The sequence below is a fragment of the Miniopterus natalensis genome, chromosome 11 (assembly GCF_054644295.1).
Source record: "Miniopterus natalensis isolate mMinNat1 chromosome 11, mMinNat1.hap1, whole genome shotgun sequence".
In the NCBI taxonomy this organism is placed as follows: Eukaryota; Metazoa; Chordata; class Mammalia; order Chiroptera; family Miniopteridae; genus Miniopterus; species Miniopterus natalensis.
The window spans coordinates 51,662,128-51,675,383 of NC_142091.1; the positions used below are offsets into that span (position 1 = coordinate 51,662,128).

At 39.6% G+C, this 13,256-nt stretch overlaps 1 protein-coding gene and 1 pseudogene across 1 annotated transcript in view; one reads left to right on the plus strand and one right to left on the minus strand.

Annotated features, from left to right (window-relative positions):
* Positions 1-9,069, plus strand: part of LOC107542200 (L-lactate dehydrogenase C chain) — a 30,885-nt gene extending 21,816 nt beyond the window's left edge. Inside the window, exons 6-7 of the mRNA XM_016219452.2 lie at positions 5,665-5,788; positions 8,296-9,069. Of these exons, the coding sequence (XP_016074938.2) occupies positions 5,665-5,788; positions 8,296-8,460 (289 nt within the window). The 3' untranslated portion in view covers positions 8,461-9,069. The remainder of the gene's footprint in view (positions 1-5,664; positions 5,789-8,295) is intronic.
* Positions 7,216-8,177, minus strand: LOC148092025 (WW domain-binding protein 2 pseudogene; annotated as a pseudogene).
* Positions 9,070-13,256: the final 4,187 nt, after the last annotated feature.

Genomic DNA, 13,256 nt, shown 5'->3' on the forward strand with positions numbered 1-13,256 from the left:
TCTTTTTTGATTATAGTTGACATTCAATATTATATTTCAGGTATACAGCAAAATGGTTAGACATTTATATAACTTATGAAGTGATCCCCCTGGTAAGTTTAGTACCCACCTGGCACCAAACATAGTTATTATAATATTACTGACTGTAACTTTATACCCCCATGACTGTTTTGTAACTGCCAATTTTTACTTCTCAATCTCTTCACCTTTTTTCCCAGCCCCCCAACTCCGTTTCCTTCTGGCCACCATCAGTTTGTTCTCTGTATCTGTGAGTCTGTTTCTTTTTTGTTTGTTCATTTATTTTGATCTTTAGATTCCACATACAAGTAAAAGCATATAGTATTTGTCTTTCTCTCTCTGAGTTCTTTCACTTAGCCTAATGCCCTCTCGGTCCATCCATGTGGTCACAAGTGGTAAGATTTCATTCTTTTTTATGGCCGAGTAATATTCCATTGTATATATGTAGCACATATTCTTTATCCACTCTATTGATGGCTATTGTAAATAGTGCTGCAGTGAACATGGGAATGCATATATCTTTTCAAATTAGTGTTTTGGATTTTTTGGATAAATATCCAGAAGTGGAATTCCTGGGTCATAAGTTCTGTTTTCATTTTTTGAGGAACCTCCATACTGTTCTCCACAGTGGCGACACCAATCTGCATTTCCACCAGCAGTGCATGAAGGTTCCCTTTCCTGCACATCTTCTCCAGCACTTGTTGTTTGTTAATTTATTGATGATAGCCATTCTTACAGGCATGAGATGATAATCTTATTGTGGGTTTTTTGGTTTGTTTTTTATATCTTTATTGATTTCAGGGTGAAGAAAGGAGAGGGAGAGAGAGTTGAAACATCAATGATGATAAGTAGAAGAGTATAGTATAGTAAATATATAAACCCCAATTACATAGTCGTTTATTATCATTATTACTTTTTTTGTACTAACCATAATTGTATGTGCTATACTTTTATTTGGCAGCACAGTAGGTTTGTTTACATCAGCATCACCACAAATGTGAGTAGTGCATTGCACTATGACCTTACACAGCTACGATGTCATTAGAGGATAGGAATTTTTTAGGTCCATTATAATGTTATAGTATCACTGTTGTATGTGTGGCCTATTTACCTAAATGTTGTTTTGTGACCCATGACTGTATGGTGCTTTTTGGTTCTAGAATTTTTTTGGTTTTGTTTTTTAGGTTTTCTATTTATTGATATTTTCATTTTGTTCATTTATCATTTTCTTGACTTTCTCCCACATCATCTTTTGGCTCTAAGAGCATCTTTAAGACACTTGTTTTAAAGTCTTTGTCTATTAAAGCTGCCACCTGGGGTTTTTTTCAGGGACAGTTTCTATTTATTTTTTTCCCTTTGAATGGGCCAATACTTTCCTATTTATTTGTATGCCTTGTGATTTTTTTTGTTGAAAACTGGACATTTGAATCTAATAATGTGGAAACTCTAGAAATCAGATTCTCTGTCTTGCCCAGGGTTTGCTGCTATTTTTGTTGTTGTTGTTGTTGTTCGTTTGTTTGGTTTTTGATTGTTGAAGGCTGTCTCTATGCCAAGGATCAGCCTGAGATGTTATCTTCTTTCGGGCTTATTCTGAGCCTGTGCTTTTCTCTGGGCATGCATGGTTACTTTGTAATTTCTTCCATATATGCAATTGCTTGTGTATGTTCTAGTCTTTAATTTCCTGCTCCCAAAAGGGAAAAAAGAGAAAAATGAAAAGGGGAGGGAAGGGTGCCTACTTTTTAAATTTCCTGTAGGTCACTTTAGCTAAAGGAAGAGGGGCTTGCAATATTTGGTGGGAAGTACAACAACAATGGCTGCCCCCTCTTTTTCTACACTTCTGTCTTCAGAAGCAGCAAGCAGTCAGCCATTAGAGCACAGATCTCTGATACTTTGAGGACAGGCATCCTTTGTGCAGGCTGTTCTAGGAATATGTGAATAGCTGCCTGCTGGGGGTGGGGGATGGGTAGCTGCTACTGTGCTAAGAGCTTAAATTGGTTGAAATTAACCACAATTTACCATACAAACCTTCCCCTGGAAGTTTCAAGCCTTCAAAAGGCTTCAGAGTTCCAAAAGAGTTATATCATACAGATTCTGGCAGTGTAATTGTATAATTATTGCCTACATAGGGAGATAGAGACCTGGTGCTTCCTACTTTGCCATCATCCCAGAATCCTCCAGTGCTTAACTAATTTTTTTTAACCTAAAGAACTGTTTTTTGCAAAAGCAAACTCAAGGCCCTCTTCCCAGATACTCCTGCCTTTGTTGAAAGGGTCCATACCTTTTACTCATGATACCTCTCCATGACTTGAGTGATTATCTTTGTATTCACATATTCCTCAGAGTTTGTTTAACAAACATGTCTTTAATATTTTATTCATAGAAAATAACAGGCCAGTATACCTATAACCATCAGGATCTATTAAGATCCAAAGGTAACTAGAATTTCTCACAGGTGTTTTGGTAATTCTTAACTAACGGGACAATCTTACTTTTCCCTTTAATTTACTATCACTTGTACCTTATTAAAGGTATTGATATAGACACATTCAATTATGTGTTCAGTATCTCTAAGCAAATTTATTTCCTCTTCTGGCCAAACTATTTCCATAGGGATTGCATCAATTGGAAATTTTAGGTCAATTTCCCAAAATATATTTTCATTTTGGTCATTATTGTTGTTTTATTTTCTTAAATTTCCTTAAGGGAACCTACAAACCCTTTGTCACACCCATTACCTTTGGGTGAGAGATTAAATTAATGCCCTAGCATACAAAACTTGTTAATGTTAGTATCACTTACTATCCTTCTCAACAAAAATGTCCCTTACTTATCTACCATATGTTTTCAGTGACCAGGACCCTTAGAGCCCATTTCCCAGTAAAAGCAGGAATCTACCTGATCTGGAAGCACAACCATAACCCAGCCAACTAAGGACCATGTTTTAGCTAATACTGGTTTCTAAGTATCATGGAGCAGCCCATCTATTTCTTGTAAGGATGCCACAGTGTTAGTCTTTTGTCTGCTCAATCCCTAATAATTGTACCAGAGGGAATGTTAGTTCTTTTTTAATTTGAAACCCTTTTATAAGGCAGTGATTTTCAACCTTTTCCATCTCGTGGCACGTAAACTAATTACTGAAATTCTATGGCACACCAAAAAATTTGTTTTTTGCTGATCTGACAAAAAATAGGTACAATATTTATTCATTTGCACTGGATGGCTATTGTCGTATTGGCTGTTGTCACTTCTTTTATTTGACAATCTAAGAGAAAAGAGATCAGTGCCCCTGACTAAATAGTTAGTATTGCATGTTTTGAAAATTCTTGTTGCATACTGGTTGAAAAATTATTAAGATCACATTTCTCACTGAAGTCCTGTGTGGTTTGAATACCAAATACTGTAGCATGTTACAGATCAATACTCATTCCAGTTAGTCCTCTCAACAATGCAGTGGCCAAAATGGAATTATTTGCCCTCTGGTCATTTTGCAGAGGAGCTATAATTATAAAAAATCCTCAGAATACTCACCCGGCCAGGCGTGGCTCAGCGGTTGAGCGCCGACCTGGGATCCAGGCAATTGGGGTTCAATTCCCAGTCAGGGCACATGCCTGGGTTGCGGGCTGCAGCCGATCAATGACTCTCTCATCATTGATGTTTCTATCTCTCTCTCTCCCTCTCCTTTCCTCTCTCTGAAATCAATAAAGATATATTTAAAAAAAAAATAAAATCCTCAGAATACTGAAAGTATTTATCTAAAAATGGCTTAACTCTTTTGTATTATATAGTCTCTGGTTTTCCAGTGTCTAACCAACAGTTGCAGAGGAGTGACATCAAGATTAATAGATTGTCCTTCCAGGTTCCCAATAGAACATTTAATTTAGAACATGGATCTGTTTTTGTCTTAAAATACCAGCCTTAGAACTGCTTGTTCTGTTTGCTCCCTTTAGCCTTCCTTTTACACCAGGGAGGTAGAGTCCAGCAGTTTTATTTTCATTAGGATTGGTTAATAACAACTAAAGGATTATGTTTTTAGCCATTTTTTTCTCAACCCTCTTTTTCTCAAGCCATTTTGTTAATATTATTTTTTTAAAATATATCTTTATTGATTTCAGAGAGAGGAGAGGAAGAGAGAGAGAGAGATAGAAATATCACTGATGAGAGAGTCATTGATCGAGCCTGCAACCCGGGCATGTGCCCTGACCGGGAATCGAACCCTGATTGCCTGGATCTCAGGTTTGACGCTCAACTGCTGAGCCACGCCCGGCCAGGCCATTTTGTTAATTCTTGAGAGGACAAATCCATCATCTAGATTCCACTGATAAGATTTGTCCCCAGTTATCTTCTGCAGAGCCTTCTTCAACTTATACACCATTAATTAATCACTCAATAGGCATAATATTCCTCCCTTTCCTTTTACTTACCCCACAGAGTCTTTGTCTGAAAGCTAATCCTAATTTGACACCAGTTGAGAATCTGAAAGCTAATTATAATTTGATACCAATCTACATGAATTCTAATAGTGCCCCTGGTTCTGGATTGACAGTCAAATCCCAGCACACCACATTGAATACAGTCCAGGCCCAACTGTTATGTGCTGAGGTGGTCCATTAAACACGTCAGTCTTATCTTTCGCAACCAAGTATGTTATGTGCAGTCCTGGCACCTTGAAACTGTGTGTAGGTGGTTGTAAGACAACCTGATGTGAATAATGATGCTGTACATTCTGTGTTTCCTGTCCTGGAATCTTTTCTCAAAACTAAATAAACTCAATGCTATGTTAAAACCCCCTTGTCCTTTGAGTCAACCCAAACCTGAGACCTCTGTTGGTGACAATAAAAAAACCCCAAACCAAACATATATATTGTAGAAAACAAGAATATTCAGGAAAGCATAAAGAAGATAATATCACCTGTAAGCCTGTCACTCAGAAATAATCACTATTAATGATTTGGTGGATTGACGCAGTTTTAAAGTTTCTATAAAAATGTATTATGTTTTTTATAAGCTTGAGATAAGAAATTACATAATGTTTAGGACTGTGCTGTTTTCTTTTGAAAATGTATCATGAACATTTTCCTGTATTTCCATATATTATTGGTTTATTGATATATTCTGAGGAAAAATATGTGCACATGGCTTAAATTGTATACATTGCACCCAGTAACAATTTTAAGTGATTAGCAAGATGTATATGCTAACTTTCAAGGTGAACAGATTCTATGTTTGGATATTTAAGCAATAATACAAAACACACAATACAACGTACAGATGATGTATTATAGAATTGTATACCTAAAATCTGTATAATTTTATTAACCAAAGTCATCCCTATAAATTCAATAAAAAAGTTAAAAAAGGATAATACAGAAACTTTAAAACTAGTTTTTATCTTGAATGGCATGTATGCCCTAGTACTCCACCTTTCTGATGAAAGAAGGGCGAAGTGGTAAAGCAAATAATGAAACCTGTGAGAGTAGTAGAGAAGCCTGTGTTGCTTGTTTATAAGTAATTTCTAGAGGAAATCTGAGAAAGTCTTAATGGAGTGGAATTGACATGTAGGTTGCTTCAGAATGGATGCTTGCAATATATTCTTTTCTCTAAATTGACTTCTCATTGATTTGATTTTCTCACTTTCTACAACTGTAGTGCCTATGAGATTATCAGGCTGAAGGGGTACACCTCTTGGGCTATTGGCCTATCTGTGACAGATCTGGTAGGATCAATTTTGAAAAATCTTAGGAGAGTGCATTCAGTTTCCACTATGGTTAAGGTAGGCTTAAATTGATCTTTATTTATTATGTTTAATATTTGTTAAGTCCTTACTCTGTGCCACGTGTTATGTAAGATGTTGAGGATATAATGGTGAACAAAAAAGACAGAGTCCCTGACCTCATAGAAGTTAATGAAAAAAATGGACTTAATAAAACAATTACAAAAGCAAATATGTAATAACAGATTATGCTAAGTGCTATGATAAAAAACTAAAAATTGCTAAGAGTACACAAGAAGAGAATTGAACTATTCTGGGAAGGGGCATGGGTGGTGGTTAGGGAAGTCTTCTCAAAGAAGTAAAATGTGACCTAATCCAAGCAATGAGTAGGAGTTAATTTGGGAGGCTGGACTAATATTCCAAGCAGAGGAAACACATGTGCAAGAGGATCTGAGGTAGATATAAGCAGGGAACACTTGAGGATCTGAAAAAAACGTCATTTGTTGAAATGCAGAGAGCAAAGGGAGCAAAGGGAAATGCATGGTGAAGGGAAAAGCAAGCAGGGTCAGGCCACCGAAAGGAAGAGGGTAGGCTGAGGGGGTGGCAGCAGGCCTTGGTCAGTACACAGGGCCAGGCCAGGCCCCAGGGGTCAGGGCCCTTGTTTTCAGCCCACCCAGCGGTCCCCAGTGGCATGATGATGGACGGACATGCATTCTCCAGTTCTAGTCAGAGAAGCCCCTTATACAAGGAAGAGAGACAGAGGAAGTAGAGGAAAACAAATTCCTGAAACACTGGCAGGGAAGCAGAGGGCTTCCTTCCCCAGCCACAGTGGCCTTCTTCTTGATGCCACCCAACCTCTGGAAGCTCATGTTAAAACTTCAAAAGCTACCCAGAGGTGACAACAGAATTACCAAGGAGAGGGAAAAGAAGGGAAGGTGAGTGTAACTGGAGCTGGAGCCTGGCTGAGAATGGAATGTGGCCTGACAGTCTGGTGGGGCAGTGGCCTTCCATGGCTAGGCACAGACCAGAGTGGAGTGAATGAGTATGGTCTGGCAGGGGACCCTCAGAGGAAGACATATGGTTGGTCTGATGGAGTTCATGAGGTTGACTATAATGTGGCCACCAAACTGAGGGAGCTGGACTTCAGTGGAGGAAGTGGTCTCTAGAGAGTCCCTCTGTGAGTGACTAGAGCAAGATAGGAACAAGGGGTGTACCCTGAGCTCCTGAGCAGGGCCCCAGAGATGGTGAGAGGGAAGCTTGGCTGAGTAGTGCCTGTGGTCTTCGAGCTATTGTGGGAAACTGGGAGGCACCACTCTAGAGTCAAGGGACTTCACCCTTCCCTGAAGGCTAGTTCCTGGTAACTGTTTATAATCAGACCTGGAGGAAGAACAAGACCCTTCCCATTGCCTCTTCCAGTCCTAGATTCAACCCCAAGGGTGGGGTAGGAAAGAGTAATGAGTGGTGAGAGACAGGGAGGTATGAGGGGTCTACTGGGTCTTCTTATCTTCCAGGAATAGTAGGGAGGAGGCAGAGTCTTGTTTATGGGCATGCAGGCATTGTGTGGGTTGTGCAGGTTTTAATAGACTTTCTGGAAGCTGCTTCTGTGGCTTTGGATTCAGCTGCAGGAGTGGAGGGAGCATTAGGGCTGTAGACCTGTGGTTTAATAGGCCCAGGATAGGACAGTCGTCATGACTCACCTATGCCATGGACCCTCTACATCATGGGAGGTTCAGGATTGAAGTCAGGTGGGGGCAGTGGATAGAGGTATCCAGGAGGGTAGGGGTATTCCATTGGCAACTGGTGGGAGCCCTACTAGACATGAGAATACCCATGCCCATAGGTTCCATGGGAGGCTTCACCTCTGGAGACTTGAGATGCCATCTGTAGCATCCCTTGTCCAAGCCCAGTGACACTCCCTGGTGTGAAGGTCAATTTATACAAAACAGAGCCTTCTCAGCCACTTCCTACTTCAAAATTCACTGTTCTCTTAAATATTTAAAAAAAAAATATATATCTTTAGTGATTTCAGAGAGAGGAAAGGAGAGGGAGAGAGAGAGAGATAGAAACATCAATGATGAGAGAGTCATTGATTGGTTGCAGCCCGCAACCCAGGCATGTGCCTTGACCAGGAATTGAACCCCGATCGCCTGGATCCTAGGTCGACGCTCAACCACTGAGCCACGCCTGGCCGGGCAAAATTCACTATTCTCTTAATGTAGTTTTTACCAAACACAGGCTGCTTGATTTCACAGTTCTTTATCAGATAAAATGACATCATGAAGGACTACATGGCATCCTTCCCCTTAGACAGAAGGATGACCCAGTATGGGGTAGACAGTGCCTTTCTTGGCCCCTTTGAGGCCTCTGGCACATTGTTCATGTTACCGAACATAAGTTCCACATGGCCATAGGACATTTGGATGATCTTGGTATTGTCATCGATCACTTAACCACCCCGAGTGATTCTTGTGTTCCATAGTCTCTCCAGTATACTCTTACTGTGAAGCTCTTGCACAGCTGCTTTCCCATATCAGGTTACTGAACAATAATCTAATTTTGCCTTTTAGGGCTTATATGGAATAAAAGAAGAAATCTTTCTCAGTATCCCTTGTATCTTGGGGCAAAGTGGTGTCTCAGATGTTGTGAAAGTGACCTTGAATTCTGAGGAGGAGGCCTTTTTAAAGAAGAGTGCAAACGGACTTTGGGATATCCAAAAAGACCTGGTATTTTAAAGCCTTTTAATGTTCTTTATTTTATAGAACAGGAGATAACAAACTGTATATTTTACATTTTAAAAGTATTTTCATCTGATTTGAAAAATACAAGAAAATATTGGAGACCTATAGAATACTCCACTCTCTCAAGGCTAGAAAAAGGAAATGGTAAAGGTATTTCTCCTCTTTTACGAATCTCTTATAGCTCTATTCTAATGATACCCAACTGTACAAATGTAAGAGAGGCCTTCAGGCTTAGTAGAATATATACAACAATCCATTATTATATAGAATTTAAGATTTTTTTTTTCACAAAACAACAAGCAGTTTTTCTAGTATTGAAATTTCATCTTGTGCTTTCTTCACTTAGGGAACCAGCATATTCGCTTTATATTGCTTCATTAGCTTCTCGTGTCTGTATAATTTTTATTGAGTACTTATTTTTAAGACCATGTATATCAGAAGGAAAATAGAAATATAACTTTTTGGTGTAAAAATTTTTAAATGAAATATCTTCAACCCTGCAAGTATTACACTAATTCATATAAATTCAAATTGATGATTTGGCGTCTCATGTTGAAATACTACACAGGGAGCTTAACCCATCAGATATAAGTGAAAATTATGCAGTGTGGAAAATAAATACAAGGAAATTTGTCTTGGTTTGTGTGATTGACTTAAACTAAAGTGAAACCTGGAACTTCCGATATCCAACTTTCAATTTAGAAATCTGGATTGCATTTCTTTCCAATTCATTCAGTGAACTACTATTATTCTTGCTGTGTTATGGTTATAAAGTCAATATGACATGAGTTCTGCCCTCAGCTATCTCAGAGTGAGTATTTAAGGTACATCAACTAATTGATTATTAATGCATGCTTGATAACAGTCAATTGGCAGCTCCCTCTTTGTGTCCAATCTAGGAGTAAATGTGCTTCTTTGATTTATATATACAAATATATATACATATACATATAATATGTAACATATATTTCCTGATTTCACAGAAAATTAAGGCAGCTGTAGGAAATATCAGTGAAACAAAAACTGAGAAATCAGGACCAAGGTAATTTACAAATTAGACTAGAGCAGTGGGAAAAGTTAGAAGGCAGCTGTGCAGGCCCTGAAGACTTGCATGGCTCTAGTGCAGGTGCACCCATTTGCTAAGAGAGTCACAGTTCACCCTGTTATTTTTGTTATTGTAATAGCTTTCATTCTAGTCATCTACTACTGAACATTAGTTTCCTATTATTTTGTTCTTTTGCCTTTTAAAAAAAACCACTTTCCTTGAATGCACAAAATATGGTCATGAGTGAGAGTTTAGGTAGGATGGGGGAAAGGAGAATCTTTTGTGGATTTTGCCCTTTTTAAAAGGCTCCTCTTTGTACACCAAATTAAAAGTTCATTTTAGGAAATCCTGGCAGAGAATGAAAAGCTGTAAATTATAGTTTTTACAGTGAATATTCTAGGAAGTACAACTACTCTACTTGATGTTTTCTCAGCGGGGGCAAAATTGCCCCAAGAGGGTGAAAATTGGCGTGAGAGTGAAAACCTTAGATATTTCAAGGGTTTGGCTCTCTAAAGCTCAACCCTATCAGATGAAATCTTATTACTTAATATTCAATTTCATGAGGTGAGGGGAACTGAACAATGAGGGGAAATTATCTAAAAAAGCTCTTGAGGAAGAAATAATGAAAAAAAAAGTTGATAAACACTCCCTACATTTTATAAAATTGTCCAGTATGTATTATGTATTACGATTCACAAGTGAGTTAGAAAAACAGTTAATTAGGTAGAACGTGGCAGAAGAGGTGGAAATCTTGGTTCATTACAGATTAAGGGATAAGAGGGGAATTTTGGATTCTACACTTACATAATGAATTGAGTTTTCCCTTCCACTTGTAGAAATGGTTATATCACTGCACTGATCAAATTCTTAGGGTTTCATATCTTATTTTAAAATCCTTGTTGCAGGCCCTGGCCACATAGCGCAGTTGGTTAGAGTGTCGAACCAAAGTTGCAGGTTCAAGCTCCAGTCAGGGTACATACAAGAAGCAACCAGTGAATGTGTAACAAGTAGAACAACAAATCCATGTTTCTCTCTCTCTCTCTCTCTCTCTAAAATCAATTTTAAAAAATTAACAAAAAATCCCCATTGCATAGAGGGTTTAAAATGTTTTATTTTTTTCTACTTCAGCTCACATTTGTGGGTGGTAAAAAGTAGCCCTGAGGTCTCTCTCTCCCAGTCAAGTGTCAACAGCTCTTACTGGCTACATCCAAAGTTTGGTTAGAAATAGCTTTACTTGGGCTCTGTGGTGAATGGGTTCTGGGAAAGCAGTACTCTGTTTTTCCTTACCCGAGGATATTTTTTCCATTGCTTTTCAGAGAGTAGAAGGGAGAAAGAGAGAAACATCAATGGGAGAGAGACATTGATCGGTTGCCTCCTGGGCAGGGATTGAGCCTGCAACTGAGGTACGTGCCCTTGGCAGAAATCAAAACCTGGACCCTTTAGTCCGCAGCTGATGCTCTCACCACTGAGCCAAACTGGCCAGGGCAGCAGTACTTCTTTTGATAGCGAGGCCTGCTAGTTTAATGTACCTGCTGCACCTCCTGCGGTTGGAGTCCAAGGAGCCTCTTTGAAGATCGCCAGCTACAGACACCTCAGCCTGCCAATTGTGCACAGCTGACTGGTAGCAGGCACAGGTGCAGTGCCTCAAAGCCCCCATCTCTAGCTTCATGCCTGTGCCAGGTGTGCTAGGCCCCCATAAGCTGAGTGTGGCTTATGCAGCTTCCATAATAAACTGTTTTCCTCCTCGGACCTCAGCCAGCTTTCCTTCATTCTCTACCTCCCCAGTGAGTGGCCATAAGCTGGGCAGCCTGAGTCCTGCAGACCAGCCAGAGTGTGGATGCAGCAGGAGAGAATTTCTTTGCCTGGGGACGACTCTGGGTCCCTTCCGGGCAGCACGCACCCCCTCGAGGGGCTGGCCCTTTTCTCGTGTGTGGCCAGAGGTATCCTGTGTCTAGTTGTACTTGGCCTTGGGCCTCCAGACCCTGGGCCTGTGGACTCTGGGCTTGGTTCTGGAGCTGACAACTGGGGGAGGGGGAGAACGAGGGTGGGAGGGGAGGGAGAACCTTCCGAACAGTAGCCTTATCTTTGCTGAAGCAACCCCTTTTCCTTCCTTCATTCCCTCTTAATTGTACACACCTTCCTCCTCCTCCCCCCTTTGGTTTGCCTCCTGGATGCTAGGTTGCTGGCCAGAAGCTACCCAGCTTCTTTGACTGTCAACTTTGTCATTTCCTGTTGTGTCTGAAGCACCTCCTTCCTCACTGGCGCCCAGGAGTTCTCTACGGACCAATTCCTAATGTGGAAGTGGCTTTGCAGTTTTTTCTGTCAGGTTTCTAAGATGGAGACGGTCAAGTATGAACTGAAGAATTTCACTTCAGAAGAGGCCATTCATCTCCATAAGATCTCCATTATAGGAAGTGGATCAGTTGGTATGGCCTGTGCAATCAGCCTCTCATTAAAAGTAAGTCATGTCTTTGTGCCATAGGGTTAACTGTTTCCTTGGTTGGAGGTAAGGCCACTGCATATGGTTGTGCAGGTTGTGTCCAGTTCAAGGGTTGAGTGGGGCCCTGTCTGGCCAGGCTATGAAAATTTTTTTATGGAGTGAACCTACTGTGTTTCTGCACAATACGCTATGCAAAGTAGCAACAAAAACGTTTTAAATTATTTCTATGGGTAGATATTGTTGGCATTGTGGTATAGCTGGAGATTGGATAAAGAACCATGCCCCTCCCCCCCCCCCAAAACCCCATAAGGTTTACCAGTTTTAATTTAGATAAATCTTTTTAAAAAAAAACAAAAAACATCATTTTAGACGAGAACAGTTTCTGACATGAATTTTTTTTGCTCAGTGGATATCTTAAGTAGCCTGGAAGTTGAGTGTGCATTTCCCAAAAACCGTATTAGAAGCGGCTACAACCTGGACATTACCCATTTTCATTTCCTGATTGGGCAGGATTGGTATCCACTCTGAAAGCTGTCATGGGTTGATCCTTGGAGAGCAGGGGGACTCAAGTGGTAAGCCTAAAAGCACCATTGAGCCACACATTCTCTGAAACATGTCTAGGCTATATTGATCATAAAGCTATTTAGTCATAAAATAAAATAGCTTCTGGGTGGAGAGAAAGGACTTTTATTGCACCCTAAGTCCTTTTGTTAGTTAATTAATTTTTATAATGTACCAGAAATACAAATTTGAAAAATTTGATGATGTTACTATAATACTGTATATGTGTGGTTAAGATTATAATCACAGCCCTAAGTAACAAGATGTAGTTTATATTTAACTAGGGTCGGTCTAGTTCAGAAATGTAACATGAATTCCTCGTATTAAGTGAAGATGAGGGGTAATATGGTCATAGCAGTCCTTTTTTTCTTAGTTTCTTCTGGCTAAGAACCCTTGAAATTCACCTAATATAAACCCTGGCTATGGAAAAGGAATTGAAGTGATAAAAGTTAAAACTTATCTATAGTTGAAAGTTCAAAACCATCACTTTCTTGTTTGGAGAATCTCACCAAGATTATAGAATTGTAGGCCCCATCCCTGGAGATTTTGATTCAGCAGATTTAAGGTGGAACTTGGACATCTGAATTTTTCTGATAGTTCTGCTGAACATTCCAAGTTGAAAACCACTCAGAGCAATTATAACACTTTGCTAATGTTTTTTTAAAAAATCCTGTTATATAATGCCATGCATTAAGTAGATTTTTGGGGGTATTTTTTTGTTAGTTCTGGGTGGAGTGAACGTTG